This window comes from Phacochoerus africanus, chromosome 4 (genome assembly GCF_016906955.1).
Source record: "Phacochoerus africanus isolate WHEZ1 chromosome 4, ROS_Pafr_v1, whole genome shotgun sequence".
Taxonomy (NCBI): domain Eukaryota; kingdom Metazoa; phylum Chordata; class Mammalia; order Artiodactyla; family Suidae; genus Phacochoerus; species Phacochoerus africanus.
The window spans coordinates 120,314,385-120,327,861 of record NC_062547.1 but is presented as its reverse complement, the minus strand read 5'-3'; the positions used below and the strand labels follow the sequence as shown (position 1 = coordinate 120,327,861).

At 35.7% G+C, this 13,477-nt stretch overlaps 1 protein-coding gene across 5 annotated transcripts in view; it reads right to left on the bottom strand.

Moving 5' to 3' along the window:
- COMMD10 (COMM domain containing 10) overlaps positions 1-13,477 on the bottom strand; it is a 181,520-nt gene that overhangs the window by 84,057 nt on the left and 83,986 nt on the right. Inside the window, exon 6 of one of the 5 annotated variants that reach the window (XM_047778462.1) lies at positions 5,567-6,119. The exons of the other annotated variants lie outside the window; for them this stretch is intronic. Within the exon in view, the coding sequence (XP_047634418.1) occupies positions 5,991-6,119 (129 nt within the window). The 3' untranslated portion in view covers positions 5,567-5,990. Of the gene's footprint in view, positions 1-5,566; positions 6,120-13,477 lie in introns of those variants that run through there. 5 annotated transcript variants of the gene reach the window in all.

Below are 13,477 nucleotides of genomic sequence, written 5' to 3'. Positions count from 1 at the left end.
GTACTTTTCTGCTTCAACAGTTAAATGGGAGGGCCTGTAGGGAATTGCTTTGTATTGCTAGAAAACTCATATAATGGTCAGAAAAGTGAAACTAAATTTCCAGGAAAAATTGTTTTCTTTCATTTCTTTGAGGAATGTTTTCACTTAGGAAGAATCCCCTTCTTCCCTTTGATTTGGAATTTAAAATTCTTGTAGATTTTAGTGCTTCCTGAGTAGGAAGGTTTTGGACATACTAGACATATGACCATCTAGGAAACTGATGTTTAAGGGAATAAAAAGAAGAGCTGCTGGAGCTTGGCAGCTGCTGATTTAGCAGCATCTAAAAGAGATGACAAGTTTTATCATGCACCTTTAATTATTAAATTTACAAAACAAACAGAAGGTTTATCAAGGGAAGGAGAGAGTGATCACACTATATCCTCAGTTATTCTTCCGGTAAAACAGCATGTGTTGTCTAAAATTGTTATGGGAACCTGGGAGCTCTTAAGAAAAACTGAGTTCTAGTTGAATGTCTTCTTTAATATCCTATACCTTGACCTCTACAGTAAATAAAAAGTTTACATGTAGATATCCACTGATCAAATATTAATATCAAAATGGAGTATAATGATGTTAAGCTTTGTGATTTAATTAAGGTGCTGAATTCTTATTAAGCATATAAGTAACTTCACAGCATGGTGTTTTTGTTTGCCTATCACAGTTGATTTTCAACATATTCTGTAATTCACATGCATAAAAGGGAAGACAAATTTGTGCTCCAGTTCTTCTGCCTTAAGTAGAGAAAGAGGAGAACATTTTAACATATTTTCTCCTCAAAAATGGCAGGTATTTCTCTAAATATTCAGCACAATCAAGAAACAGATCCAAAAGAAAAATTAACAAAGATACAGAAAGGAAGGAGTGAAAACACCTAAATGAATATGAGATAAGAAACAATAACTTAAGCCTCACTGTAACATTTCTCTGTATGAGCCATTCCTGTTACTTTTCAGAAAAGTGTAATTTAGTGCAGCACAAAGAGTATTTGATTGAAAGTGCTAGTATTTAGGTTCTTGTCTCATCTCTGTCATTTAAAGGCTGTGCAACTTTTAGAAAATCAAAAACCTTTCTGGCATTTGCTTTATAGACTCAAAATCAAATAGCAAATTCTTAATTTCTTCATTTAATACTGCAGCATAGTTAGGGTGTCAGTTTATGACATTAAAATGATTTCCACAGCTACTAACTGCTGTTGATGTAACATTTATAATTCCTTATATTGAGTCAAAGGCAAGATACTGGGTTCTAAAGGTGAACATCTACCAAAAGCATAAATCTCTAATAAAGAGCTAAGAGAAAACCAAAATGTACTTGAAAATCAAACTGCTCCTTGTAGGTTTCCTCTTCCCTCTCCAGCTGTGACTGATATTAAAGCCTTTCTCTTTAAGCACAGCAATGGACACTCCTCAGGTTAACTCGACTTAAGGCTGTAAAATGAAGTTTTAAAAAAACTAATCAAAATTGCGTGTGGGGTGTGTGCACATGTGGATGGAGATACATATATCAAGCTAACCAAAACTATGTGTGTGAGAGCAGAAGAGAGAGAAGGAGAAAGGGAAAGAGAAAGAAAAAGAGGAGGAAAAGGCACATTTGAGACCACTCTCTTTACACCTTTGGTTGTTGAGCCTTCCACATAACAACCACAAGGCAAGCATTCATGGCTCTGCCTCTCAGCTGAAATGAATTGAGGATCAGGGCCTAGTACTTCAATTCTACCTCTCCTACTTACTTATTCAACATGTAACCTAGGCAAGTCATGGAATCCCCCTGTGCTTCTGCGCCTGAACTGGATTCTACTCAAAGCATAAAGGGCTCCTTCCAGAGGGGTCTAAAAGGTAATTTACACTTTACTGAACTTTTGGAAAGGTAGAAAAAGCAGCAGTTCTTCTCTAGATTTCTATTTCTTTCTTCTCCCTCCCCTTCTTCTTTCTTGCTTTTTTAGGGCTGTGGCATATGGGGGTTCCCCAAGATGCAGCCTCCAGCCTATACCACAGCCATAGCAGCACTGGATCCAAGTCACATCTGTGACCTACACCACAGCTCACAGCAAGGCCAGATCCTTAACCCACTGAGCAAGGCCAGGGATCGAACCTGCATCTTCACAGATACTAGCCGAGTTTATAACCTACTGAGCTACAAAGGGAACGCCCAGATTTTCTATTTCTATAAAGATAAAATCGTCCTCAACTCTACTTATAATACTTAGTGTCAAGAAAGATTAAAAAACCCCAACTATTTACATGAAATACAATGACATTTTAGAAAGTGAAAAACATTGCCTAAGGTGTTAACTTCTTATTAAATCTGCAAAGCACATTACCAGCAAATGAATGGAGAACGAATGGAAGGACCTTTTTACAGTCTTGCAAAACTGAAGACTGTATGACTATGAACTAGACTGCAAAATGTGACAAAAAATCCCATGTTTTAAAAATGCCGCAAGTGTTTACTGCAGAAAATATAAAAAAGGATAGATGTTTATTTGGCAGAAACAATGATCCTTTCTTGATTATGCACTTTTGATATAAATTACTGACAATCTATACAGGGAAAACTTTTATGACCAAGATGCTATTTCTGCACATATTCAAAGACAGGAATATAGGTACAGCAATGCCTCTAAGCTTTATTTAGAAAATCATCTGTCATACTAACATGACATCCATTATTTCTTAGGTTTTGTTCAGTGTCTCCTTTTCTTGATCACCTTGAAAATTTATGCTATCCATTATGTACAAAGATAAAAATTCATCACGTAGAGTATACTTTATTAGTATTTTTCTAAACATTATACTAGATTGTGACAAACCATTCGTACATGCAAATGTAGTATTTCTGTAACTAATAACAGCATGAAGAATGTCTGAATATAAGCATGCCACGTATTGCCTATAGCCATAAGTAAACTTTCTCTGTTAAAAGTAAGCCAGTGCAATATCAACTCCCTAACTCTGACTCCGTAATGTCATGATAATCACCTACATTAAGCAAAGCAGGGATGGGAGTGTTAAGCGATTTAGCTGTTAAGTTTTTTTATACTAAAAGTCATCATTATAGCTTTGTGTATCTAAGATTATTTATCCATGAATTTATTCTCAAAAATAACAAAACAGTGGGATTCTTTGCCTGCTTACCATAATCACATGTCCTTGTACTGAATCCATCAGATCAGCCTGCCACTGTAAAGGGCCACAAGATACAACCGAGATTTTAAAGTGAAATGCTAAATATCTGACAACAAAAACAAAATGAAAAAGCTCGAAATTTCATCTGTGGCTTAACTGGGCTGCATGTTAAGGAGCACCCCCACCCCAAAACAAGTCATATGATTATGACACAACTTCTTATAGCCATCAGCAGCCTCTGTGAATATATTATATTCCTAATTCTTGTAATTCATTAAACAAACTATGACTCTACTCATGTGATTGTCTGGCCCTCATAAAAGGAGAAACTAAATTAAAAACAACAACATAGCAAATTGTAACAAATGCCACTGAAGAATGACGTGTTACAAATACATATTTTCTTCAAGTTCAAGGAAAATCTCCTGATAGAACCAAAATTATGAACAGCAGTTAAGACTTCCAGACCCATTTGTAAAAGTTGACATGAAACTTAAAATGTAGTTGAATGACAGAACCTTTCTGAACTCTTAATTCTAGATGGCTGGGAACCATTTGGGAACAAAGGTGGCAAAGGACAGTTTTACTATTACTAGTGGCAATCATAATACCCAGTAAGCCATCAGCTACCAAGTCCCCACTATGTGCTGTGTATTGTGATATATGTTTTACATATTTTTCCTCATTTAATTTTCATAGCCACTTGAAGAGATACGTATTATTTTCATCCTACAGGTTAAAAAAAAATAGGCTTTGAAAAATTAAGCGATGTACCTAAGGTCACAGAGTTGGGAAGTCTCAAAGTCACATGACTTCCAAAGTCCATGCTGTTTACCACTTTGTACAGTGCCAAGCTTCAAAATACCTACTTTTCTTTCCAGAGCCAAAATCCCCCGTCCCTCAATTCAGGTGATCCCAGCTACTTATTAGAAGAAACCTTTCTGATCTAACTTGCACTGGATATAAAAAAACCAAATCCTACCAGAAGAAATATTTTCATCTTTTAAAGAGGAGGCATCTTAAATGAACTGAATTCAAGAACAGAATATTAGCTAGTGAAGCAAAAGCAAGAAGAATAGCTTGCAATGGGAAGTAGAACAGCCTTACTGGAGAGGACATCTTTTCTTTTTTGCAAATATTATAATTCCATTCAATGTTATATTGACTGAGCAATCAATTGTGGGCTCCCATCCCCAAACCGTGGTGGTCATGAGAATCAAGTAGGGCCAATATGTTTTTGGGGGGATTTTCCCTCCTGGAGATTTTTATAATTGTCACTGAGAAAAATGACAGTAACACTTCTTTGAAGTCTGGAATTATAAGAATGATAGACATTTGGATGCATGCACTCCATGGAGAATACCTGCCAGAGAATAAAGTCAACACAGAGGAAAGCAAAAATGAACAATGCAGAGACAAAACCCTAGTGACATGACTTGAATCCTTGTACCCTACCATGACTGGGGCTAGAGATTCTTTCTTGTTTCATAGTAGGTAGCCATTTGAGCCAGTCAATACTGACCAAGTTAAGTTGTGTTAAACCTGTGGCACTTGCACCCCAAAGAATCCTGACTAATACAGGTTTCTGAGCTCTTCTCTCTTTTGAAGTCATCTTTCCTCTGGAGTGCTTTCATTAGTTGTTTTCTTTATCCGTTTCAATGCCCAAGGATGTAGTAAGCAAGAGGGAAATGAAGAAAATCATTTTCAATTTCAATCAAGGATGATGAGTAAAGGGAAAATACATGGATAGAGAATGTGGATGGGGCACTTAATGGCAATATATTAATAAATATACTTTCCAGCTTAAAATATCTGTGTACAGGAGTTTCCATCATGGCTCAGCAATAGCGAACCTGACTAGTAACCATGAGGATGCGGGTTTGATCCCTGGCTCACTGGGTGGGTCAAGGAACTGGTGCTGCCATGAGCTGTGTTGTAGGGCACAGACGCGGCTTGGATCTGGCGTGGCTGTGGCTGGCAGCTGCAGCTCCGATTCGACCCCTAGCCTGAGAACTTCCATATGCTGCGGGTGCTGCTCCCCACCAAAAAACAAAATCAAAAACAAAAACAAAAAATCCCCTATGTACAAATATCTGGAAATAGCATGCTTCTCATCCATAAGCTCATATTTTCAATCAGGATGTTTGACAGAATACCACAATGTTACAGTGTCAAAACTTCAGAGTTATATAATAAGGCAGTAACTGAATACAATATGTAGGGAAGTGCTTATTACAGATCAAATACAAGCCAGCAAATGTTTGCAATATGTTTAATTTGACTTTTTTTAATACACATTTTACGTGACTTAAATATTCTTTTTAAGTTTTTCTTTCTTAACTTGTTTTATAGATTTAAATCATATAGAAAGTACAAATGCAGCTATCTCAAAGTTTTAGAGAATTTAAGGTTTGAAATTTCACGCTCATCTCTTTCTGAATTAATTTTTCACCCTCAAGTATTAGTTGCTTTTCCTTGTTAATAGTTCATGTACAAATGTGACATGACTATATGTGCTGGTAATATACCATGACGTCAATTCAAGATGATTTAGCATTTATATTCCAGAGAAAGTGGGACTGTCAGTGAGAGAAAACCTAGGCTCTAAACTAGCATAAGCAAAAAGGTCATGTATTGGCTTATAGGATTAAAATTGTATGAGGAGGGATGGCTTCAAGCATAACTGGATTTAAGCCTCAGATACATCATCAGGACTCAGTTTCTCTCTCTCCATCCTCTCAGTTCTACTTTCTGATGTGTTGGCCTCCTTCTCAGGCCCCATGTGATGTGTCAGGTGGTAGCGCTTGAAGCTGCGATAGCCATCTTTCAAAGTATACTGAAGTACATTCGTCCAATTCGAACCAACCAACATGTGTGAGAAGACACAACCTGCTGACTGCTCAGGTGTGGGTCACACTCACCATCTCTGAGTCGGGTGGTGAGGGCGGCCTTACCCTAAGAAAAGGAAGGGATGGAAAGGGAAATCAAATGGAGGTTTTTCAGGACAGCAGTAATACATGTTTTGATAATACAAATTACATGTTTTGATAATAAAAATTATGTGGAAAAATAACATCTACAAAAAATGCTTTAAGTTTTTTACAGTGCTGAAAAATATGAACAATTTCTTGAAAATAGTATTCTTAATGAAAATTTTCATTGTTTCCCTCTGATACCACTACTTAAATAAGTAAAAGTTATATTTTCCCCCCTTCAAATTCTCTTTTACAATGTTAAATGAAATTCAAGATTTTGACAGCTGTAGCTATCAAAATAAAAAAGGATGTATCTCCAAATAGTTAGAGATTAAGCCCAATTATTGCTGCTAACAATCACACCTGTCAAAGTTACTGGCTGCAAGAGCAAGGGCAATCTCAGTTATGCAAAAAAAGACAAAAATGCCAAAGCTGAAGAAAGAGACTTGGGAAACAAACTGGAACTAAAAATCACAAGAAGGCCAGAACTGGCACTAAAATCACACTGAAGGAAAGAAAAGTCGGCATAGGACGCTTCTACCGAAAATGCTGCACCACCACCACTGCTGATACTAGTGGCCTCATTTGTAACTGTCCCCTCTTTCTTTGTAATGCTTTTTTCAGATGTTAAGTTTCATACAGGATTTCTAACCAAAACTCTAGCTGTATCAAGAGCTACGAGAGGGACTACCTGCAGCATTTTGGCTTCCATAGTAGAAGCAGGACCTCAAGCACTTGGAATAAATCCTAACGTGTAATAAGCCCTTAAAAAATGTACTCCGTGTGGCTCAGTGGGTTAACCCAACGCAGTGTCCATGAGGATGCAGGTTTGATTCCTGGCCTCACTTAGTGGGTTAAGGATCCAGCACTGCCACAAGCTGCGACATAGGTCACAGATGCAGCTCGTATCTGGTTGCTGTGGCTGCGGTGTAGGCTGGCAGCTGCGACTCTGATTAGACCCCTAGCCACAGGCGCAGCCACAAAAAGAAAATAAATAAATAAATGTAATTTATTATTCTAATAAAAGCATGCTTTAAGTAATTACGTGGCAAATAATATTTTTACCATGATACTATATGGTTGACAGATCACTGTCATCAAAAAGAAACACACCAGAGATATTTCCCAAATGATACCATTATAGGCAAAACTGATTACTCTGAATCAACTCTTTGGGCTCCAATTCCAGCAGAAAAAAAATGTTTTAAATAAACTCCACCCCCCCAAATGTATTCTGCCAATATAATATAATTTAAGTCAAATGGGCTTAATAAGTCAATCAACAAACAGTATGCTATCAAAGCTTGACCTTAATCTGGAGTAGATTATGGCAGGTAATGGATAAGTTACTTCTTTCTCCTCCATGAGTATAATTCATCAAGTAGTCAGTTACTTACTGCAAAGTAAGTACCAAGGTTTATATAGGTTAGTTTCCATTATAGCTACTGGAAACCAACATGGTTGATATTCTGTTGCAAACTAACAGATGTATTATCTCACTTCTAAAGATTCCTGTCCAGTTTATGAATCTATATACTTAGAGGGAAAAAGTTGTCACTTGGCTCCTATTACTACCACGCTGCTTTTTTGATTGTGGGGTAATTATTATCCTCTTATAATTTTACCCAAGACACAGAGCTATGATTTAAAGAATATAAAGTATAAGATATAAAGGAAGTATTTGAGAGTAAAATTTGGCTAACAACATACAGTTATTGTTTTAATTAAAGTACAAACACTTGGAAGCCAGCAATTTTACTCATTAAAAAAAGACAGAATTTAATTATGACTATGTTTTCTTAACTCAGTTAAATATTAGCTACATTCATTTCTACATTTCTGTTCTGAGTTTGAATTCAAATATGCTGGGAATATAGCTACATATAAACATTAATACATGAAATAATTATGAGATCATTCCATCTACCTTGTAGGTGGAAGTCCCAAATCGGTCACTCTTTTCTTCATATTTATATGTAAATAGGGTGATGGGGATTTTTTTAAAGCAATAAAGCAGCTATGCAAATAATACAAAGGTTACTTATAAACACTAAAATATCTTCAGAATTCCACTCTAACATTATTTACTAACCCATAAACATGGTAGCAACCTCTGTATATGTGCAATCATCAATTGTACTTAAAAGCACATACTATTATTATTTTGTATAGAAAAGAGGATTCTACAAAATGAGTACAATGTCACTGATGTCTGCTCCTTTCTATATTCATTAATTTATTGTATACTTTTACCTGACAAATAGTTCTTCATTATAAAGAGTTTGTAACATTTTATTTCTAGAGTACTAGAAGCTGAGAAAAATCTAACATATATAGATAGAAATCAGAATTTCTGATGTCTCTTGGATACATGTATTCCTTAACTATTTTTAGAGTACAGTTTATTTTTAGCAAAAAGTGTTTTAGGAAAATAGATAAAAATCAAATTTTTAACTAATTTTTCATCTAGTGGTGTATACTAAATAGTAGTCAATAAATATGTGATTTAATTTAATATGCCATATGAAACAAAATACTCAACTTCCTAATAAAAAAGCTAGAAATTATTACTAGTTCTTTAAAAAAGCAAAATGTGGAGGATAATAAAGAAAAAGTAGATATGCTATGCAGCTATTATGCAGTACTGAGTACAATGCTCAATAAACCTAGTAGAGGAACAACCTGTTCCATCTCCACCTTACACTGCCAATGAACAGAAGTTTCATAAAGTCAAAAACATACTGATCTATGGAACTAGGGAGAAATAACGTTGTTCACTTAGTCATTTCTTCAACAAGTATTTTTTAAGCTTCTTGTAAGTATCGGGACCTATGACCAATGAGATCCCTACTCTCTAGAAGCTAACATTAAAAGACATGGGAAGAAAGATATTAAATAAACTACTACCAATGTGACAAGTGCTATGAAGAAGAAGGTATAAAGTAGGAGGACTAAGCCAGGTCAGGTCAGGGAAAATCTCTCAGGAAATGACATTTGATAACGAAGTGAGTGAGGGAAATCAAGGAGAGTGTTTTCCAGGCAGAAGAAACAGAACCTGTAAAAACCCAGACAGGCAGGAAAAAATTAAGTAAATCTGATGAAATGAAAGAAGTGCATATGATTAGAAGAGAGGAGTAGAATGGTATGAATATAAGGCTGGAGATACGAGTGTCTTATGAAGTAATGAGAAAGCTGACAGGCATTACTAAGCTGAAAGGTAAAATAAATTTACAAAAGCAGTTTTGGTTATAGTAGAAACTGCATGGGAGTGGCCTAAAGGCCATGAAAATAAACAGCTTGTTTCAGAAGTTTGTGAGAAGATGAGAGGGTAGTGTCTCAAAGAGCAGATGCATCTGCTACTTCCACTTGATGCTTGGATTCATTTGAGCATGCTTCAATGTTGATGGTAATAGGCCAAGGGAAAGGACGATGGAGGAGAGAAGAGTCCCTCAGATAACTGAAAGAGAAGGAACTCAAAGCTCAGGAAATTATTAGGCAGCTAATCAGCCCATGTGTTATTTTCTCCAGCCATGCTTGATGGCAGAGTGGCGTCAGAGAGACTCACCCAGAGTCAGAGTTCTCGCTGATGGGTGCAAGGAAGACTAGGACATTGAAAAGAGAGTAAATGATAGATTCGAGTTTAAGATGAATAAGGAAAAAAAAAAAGAAATCTGTAAAAGTCAATTAGATCTCAATAAAGGCAAACAGGGGAAAGTAATCAGAGGCAAGATGTCTGTTTTTGTTATTTCAAAGTTTGAAATTTTCTAATGATGGCCTAATATGTGCCTCTGTATGGAAGGAGATTAATCCTAGAGCCAAGCAGTTCAAGGAACTTTTCCACCAGGAGTGCCCTCTTTGCATAGGACCCTTGTTCTTTTGTGATGCTTTGTGGCCTGAGAACTCTATCAAGAAGACATCCTGGAAAACTCTTCCCTTCCCCCTGCTCCACCAAAGCTAAGTAGAAAGCAGACTGAGACGTGTGAGAAAAGGAAGTCAAGAGATAGTGTACTTGGGCCTGCTCTTGGTTTTCCAAACTTTTCTGAAAGACAACAATCCTTTTGATCCAACAGTATCTTCCATGGAAATACAAAAGGTAAAACAGAAAAGTATAGATGGAAGTAGGATCGGGGACCCATTAAACTCCCCTTGCTCCTTCTCCACTGAGTACCTCAGAGCACAAACTGACTTTATGTTCAAGGTGAACAAAAAAATGAAAACTTCCATGCCTTCTTAAAACATGCATCCTCAATGGGATCATTATGGATGACTCCGGTTGAGACAATACAGAGATCTGTGGGCACAAAGTGCTAGCAGACCATAAAAAACTTTTTTATATCTCCCTTTCTATACTTAGCTATAAGATCTGCTTGTCTTTGGAGAAAAAATATATGTGTCCAAACTTTCATTAGTCATCTCATGTTTGTAACTGCATTCAATTCTCTCAAAATTCCTGCAAATAAGTCATATCATTTTGCAAAAAAAGAAGTTAAGGCTCAAAGAGGTCAAGTAACTTGCTCACAGTTCCAAAGCTAATAAGTGAAGGATTCAAAGCATCTGATCCCAAAGCCCCAAAGTCCATTACATCACATTGCTTCCAAGTTCATAAATGTTACACTGTTCCCCTATTACCATTTATATATAAAATTCTCTGGCTAAAAGCCCATAAAATGTTTTCTCATAAAAAAAAAACATTAGAAACAGCTCAACCCTTGAGAATTATCATATAATTTTTTTTTATAATAATAACACAAAACAGTCATTCCAACAGATCTCTGCTCAATCTATCTTCTTTTGGTAAATAATGATTCTCTCCACTGCTGCTAGAATAAAAGTTGATGTTGCTTCTTTAGTGTTCTTTATGTCTTATTCAACATCTACATGATGGATGAGGTTCTATCCTAGGAGTTAGAGTAAACCAGTATTATAAAGAAAGGGTGGCTGGAGATGAAACTTGAACCACTAAAATATGTCTACATAAAACTAGCAAAGGTCATGGAAACAAATATTTGAGAAAATAATCATTGAATAACAGGATCATGGGAAAAAGGAGCCCAGGTTAATTGTAATTATTCTAAAAGAAAGTTGATTTTAATCAAGAGCTTCAGGGAAAAAAAAATAAAAGTCAGATATGTAACTAAGAAAAACAAAGAAAATATGGATGCATAACTAGGAAGTAAATATAAAAGAACTAACACGCTAGATTTTTTTTTTTAAATAGAGAACTATGGACCAGATAGGAATATCTGTCATTTTTCAACAAGTGACTAGAGTAATAAGTACATGTACTGACCTTTCAAAAATAAACCCAAGTAAAAAGAGGTCCTGGGATATGTCATTATCCATAAAACTGTTTTCAATAGTCATTGACACTATTCCTTCTCACAAGCATCATAAACTCAATCCTTTTGTGTTTAGAATTTTGGAACAACACAGTCAACTGTGGATTATTACCTATTAATAGGAGACTGATCAAAATAATTAGAATTCAAACAATTTCTAAAAGGAATTAATTATTTGGCTTAAAATAACACTAGTCTCCTCTGTAATGCATAGAAATACATAATTTCAAAAATATTCTATGTCATTTCCTACAATCTCACCCCTGAGCTATGAAGCTAACTGCTTCTATGTCATTTCTAATTGGCACTACTATTTAGGTACAGCCCTACCACTGTACAATATTTGAACACAGTATTGGGAGAGAAATCTCCTCAGTCATCACAAACGAACTGCTTTGTAGAGTATCCGCTTTCCAGAAAATCCAAAACTGAATGTAAAATTCATAATCATTCATTCATTCAATAATTATTTACTAAATGTTTACTATGTGTCTGCCACTGTGCTAAGTATGACCAATACCTACAATGGTGAACAAAACACCAATGTCTATTTTTTTCAAATGCAAACAAACAGCATTCTCTCAGAACAGAGCTTTCTTCTGAAAGAAAGTCACAAGTCTGAACTGAACACTACTTGGAAAGTCTTTACCCTTATTAAATTCAAGGAGTACTATAATTCACTTTCATAAGGATGCGGATTATTTAAATCCTTCCAATAGTCCCTTGGAGATCTGGGAAATATCACATTAAAAATAAAAACAAGATTGACTTTCATTTTAATGAGTTCATATTCTACGTAGTCATTGAAATTCTAGGACACTGAGCTAGGTAAACCCAGATTTTTAAAACTATTCCAGGCATTTATATTTCATTCTCAAGGAGCTTGCTAAGATCTTTTTAAGGTCCTAGAAAGTGCTTTTTCTTTTCTGACATTGTCCCCTTCGTATTCTCTATGACTACTAACATTTCATATTTCAACTTTATAATGTTAGATATTCTATGTCTGTAGCAATTATTTTCTATATTCTCTAATGAGCCAATGGCTTCTCTCATCATCAATCGATCTTTATGATTACATATTATTATTTTCACTTCCCTTCTAAACAATCTGCCTTTTTCTACCTGGCTGGAATTTTAATCTCTTTTTGCTTGACTTTTAAACTTTTTAATCTCTGTGGGTATCAATATTACTTTAACCTCCCCTCCCCCAAAAACCGGCTTTTCTTTTAATCCTTGATAGCTTTGGTGTTTTTCCTAAAATACTATTTTGTTTCCCTAAGTTTTATTAATATCCATGGGTTCTCTTAGCAATAATAAAAGTTTCCTCTCTGTGTAATCTTACTTTAATGTAGTAAGGATTTTAATCACCTTAACTGTCTCTTTGCTCAAACTCTCAAAACACAGCTGAGCTCCCCTGACCCTAAACACACACACACACACACACACACCCTATTCCCTTATACATTACTACCGTTCATCTATTTATATAAACCAGAAACCTAAGGATTTCCTTAATTTCTCTACTCTTTCTTCCTCACACCTCCCCTCCCAAACTTATACCGCCCTTCCCCAAATGGAGAAGCAGGCTAGTCTACTTTCAGTTCTTGGAATAAAGATTTTTCATCTTGCCTTCAGGTCTGTAAATACCTAATTGTCTCCACTAAAATAATACTATACATAATAATACTATAAAATAATACCTCTCCCCCTCTTAAGAGACCCAGTTCCTTCTCTTTTTTAGGTTTCAACCTCAATGGCATCTCTTGAGAGACCACCATACATAACAGAGTTTGGTCTCTGAGCTTTTCAATCTTTTCCCTCCCATTTGTGTCCTTCATATGACAGACTTCAACTAGCAGCTACATAATCTGCTTGTTTACCTGTCTATCCATATATGGATAATGGAAAATGTAAGCTCCATGAGAGCAGGAGCTTTGTCTGTTTTACTCTTTATCTCTAGCTCGAAATATGCCTGGTGCATATTAGTTGTTTAGTATAC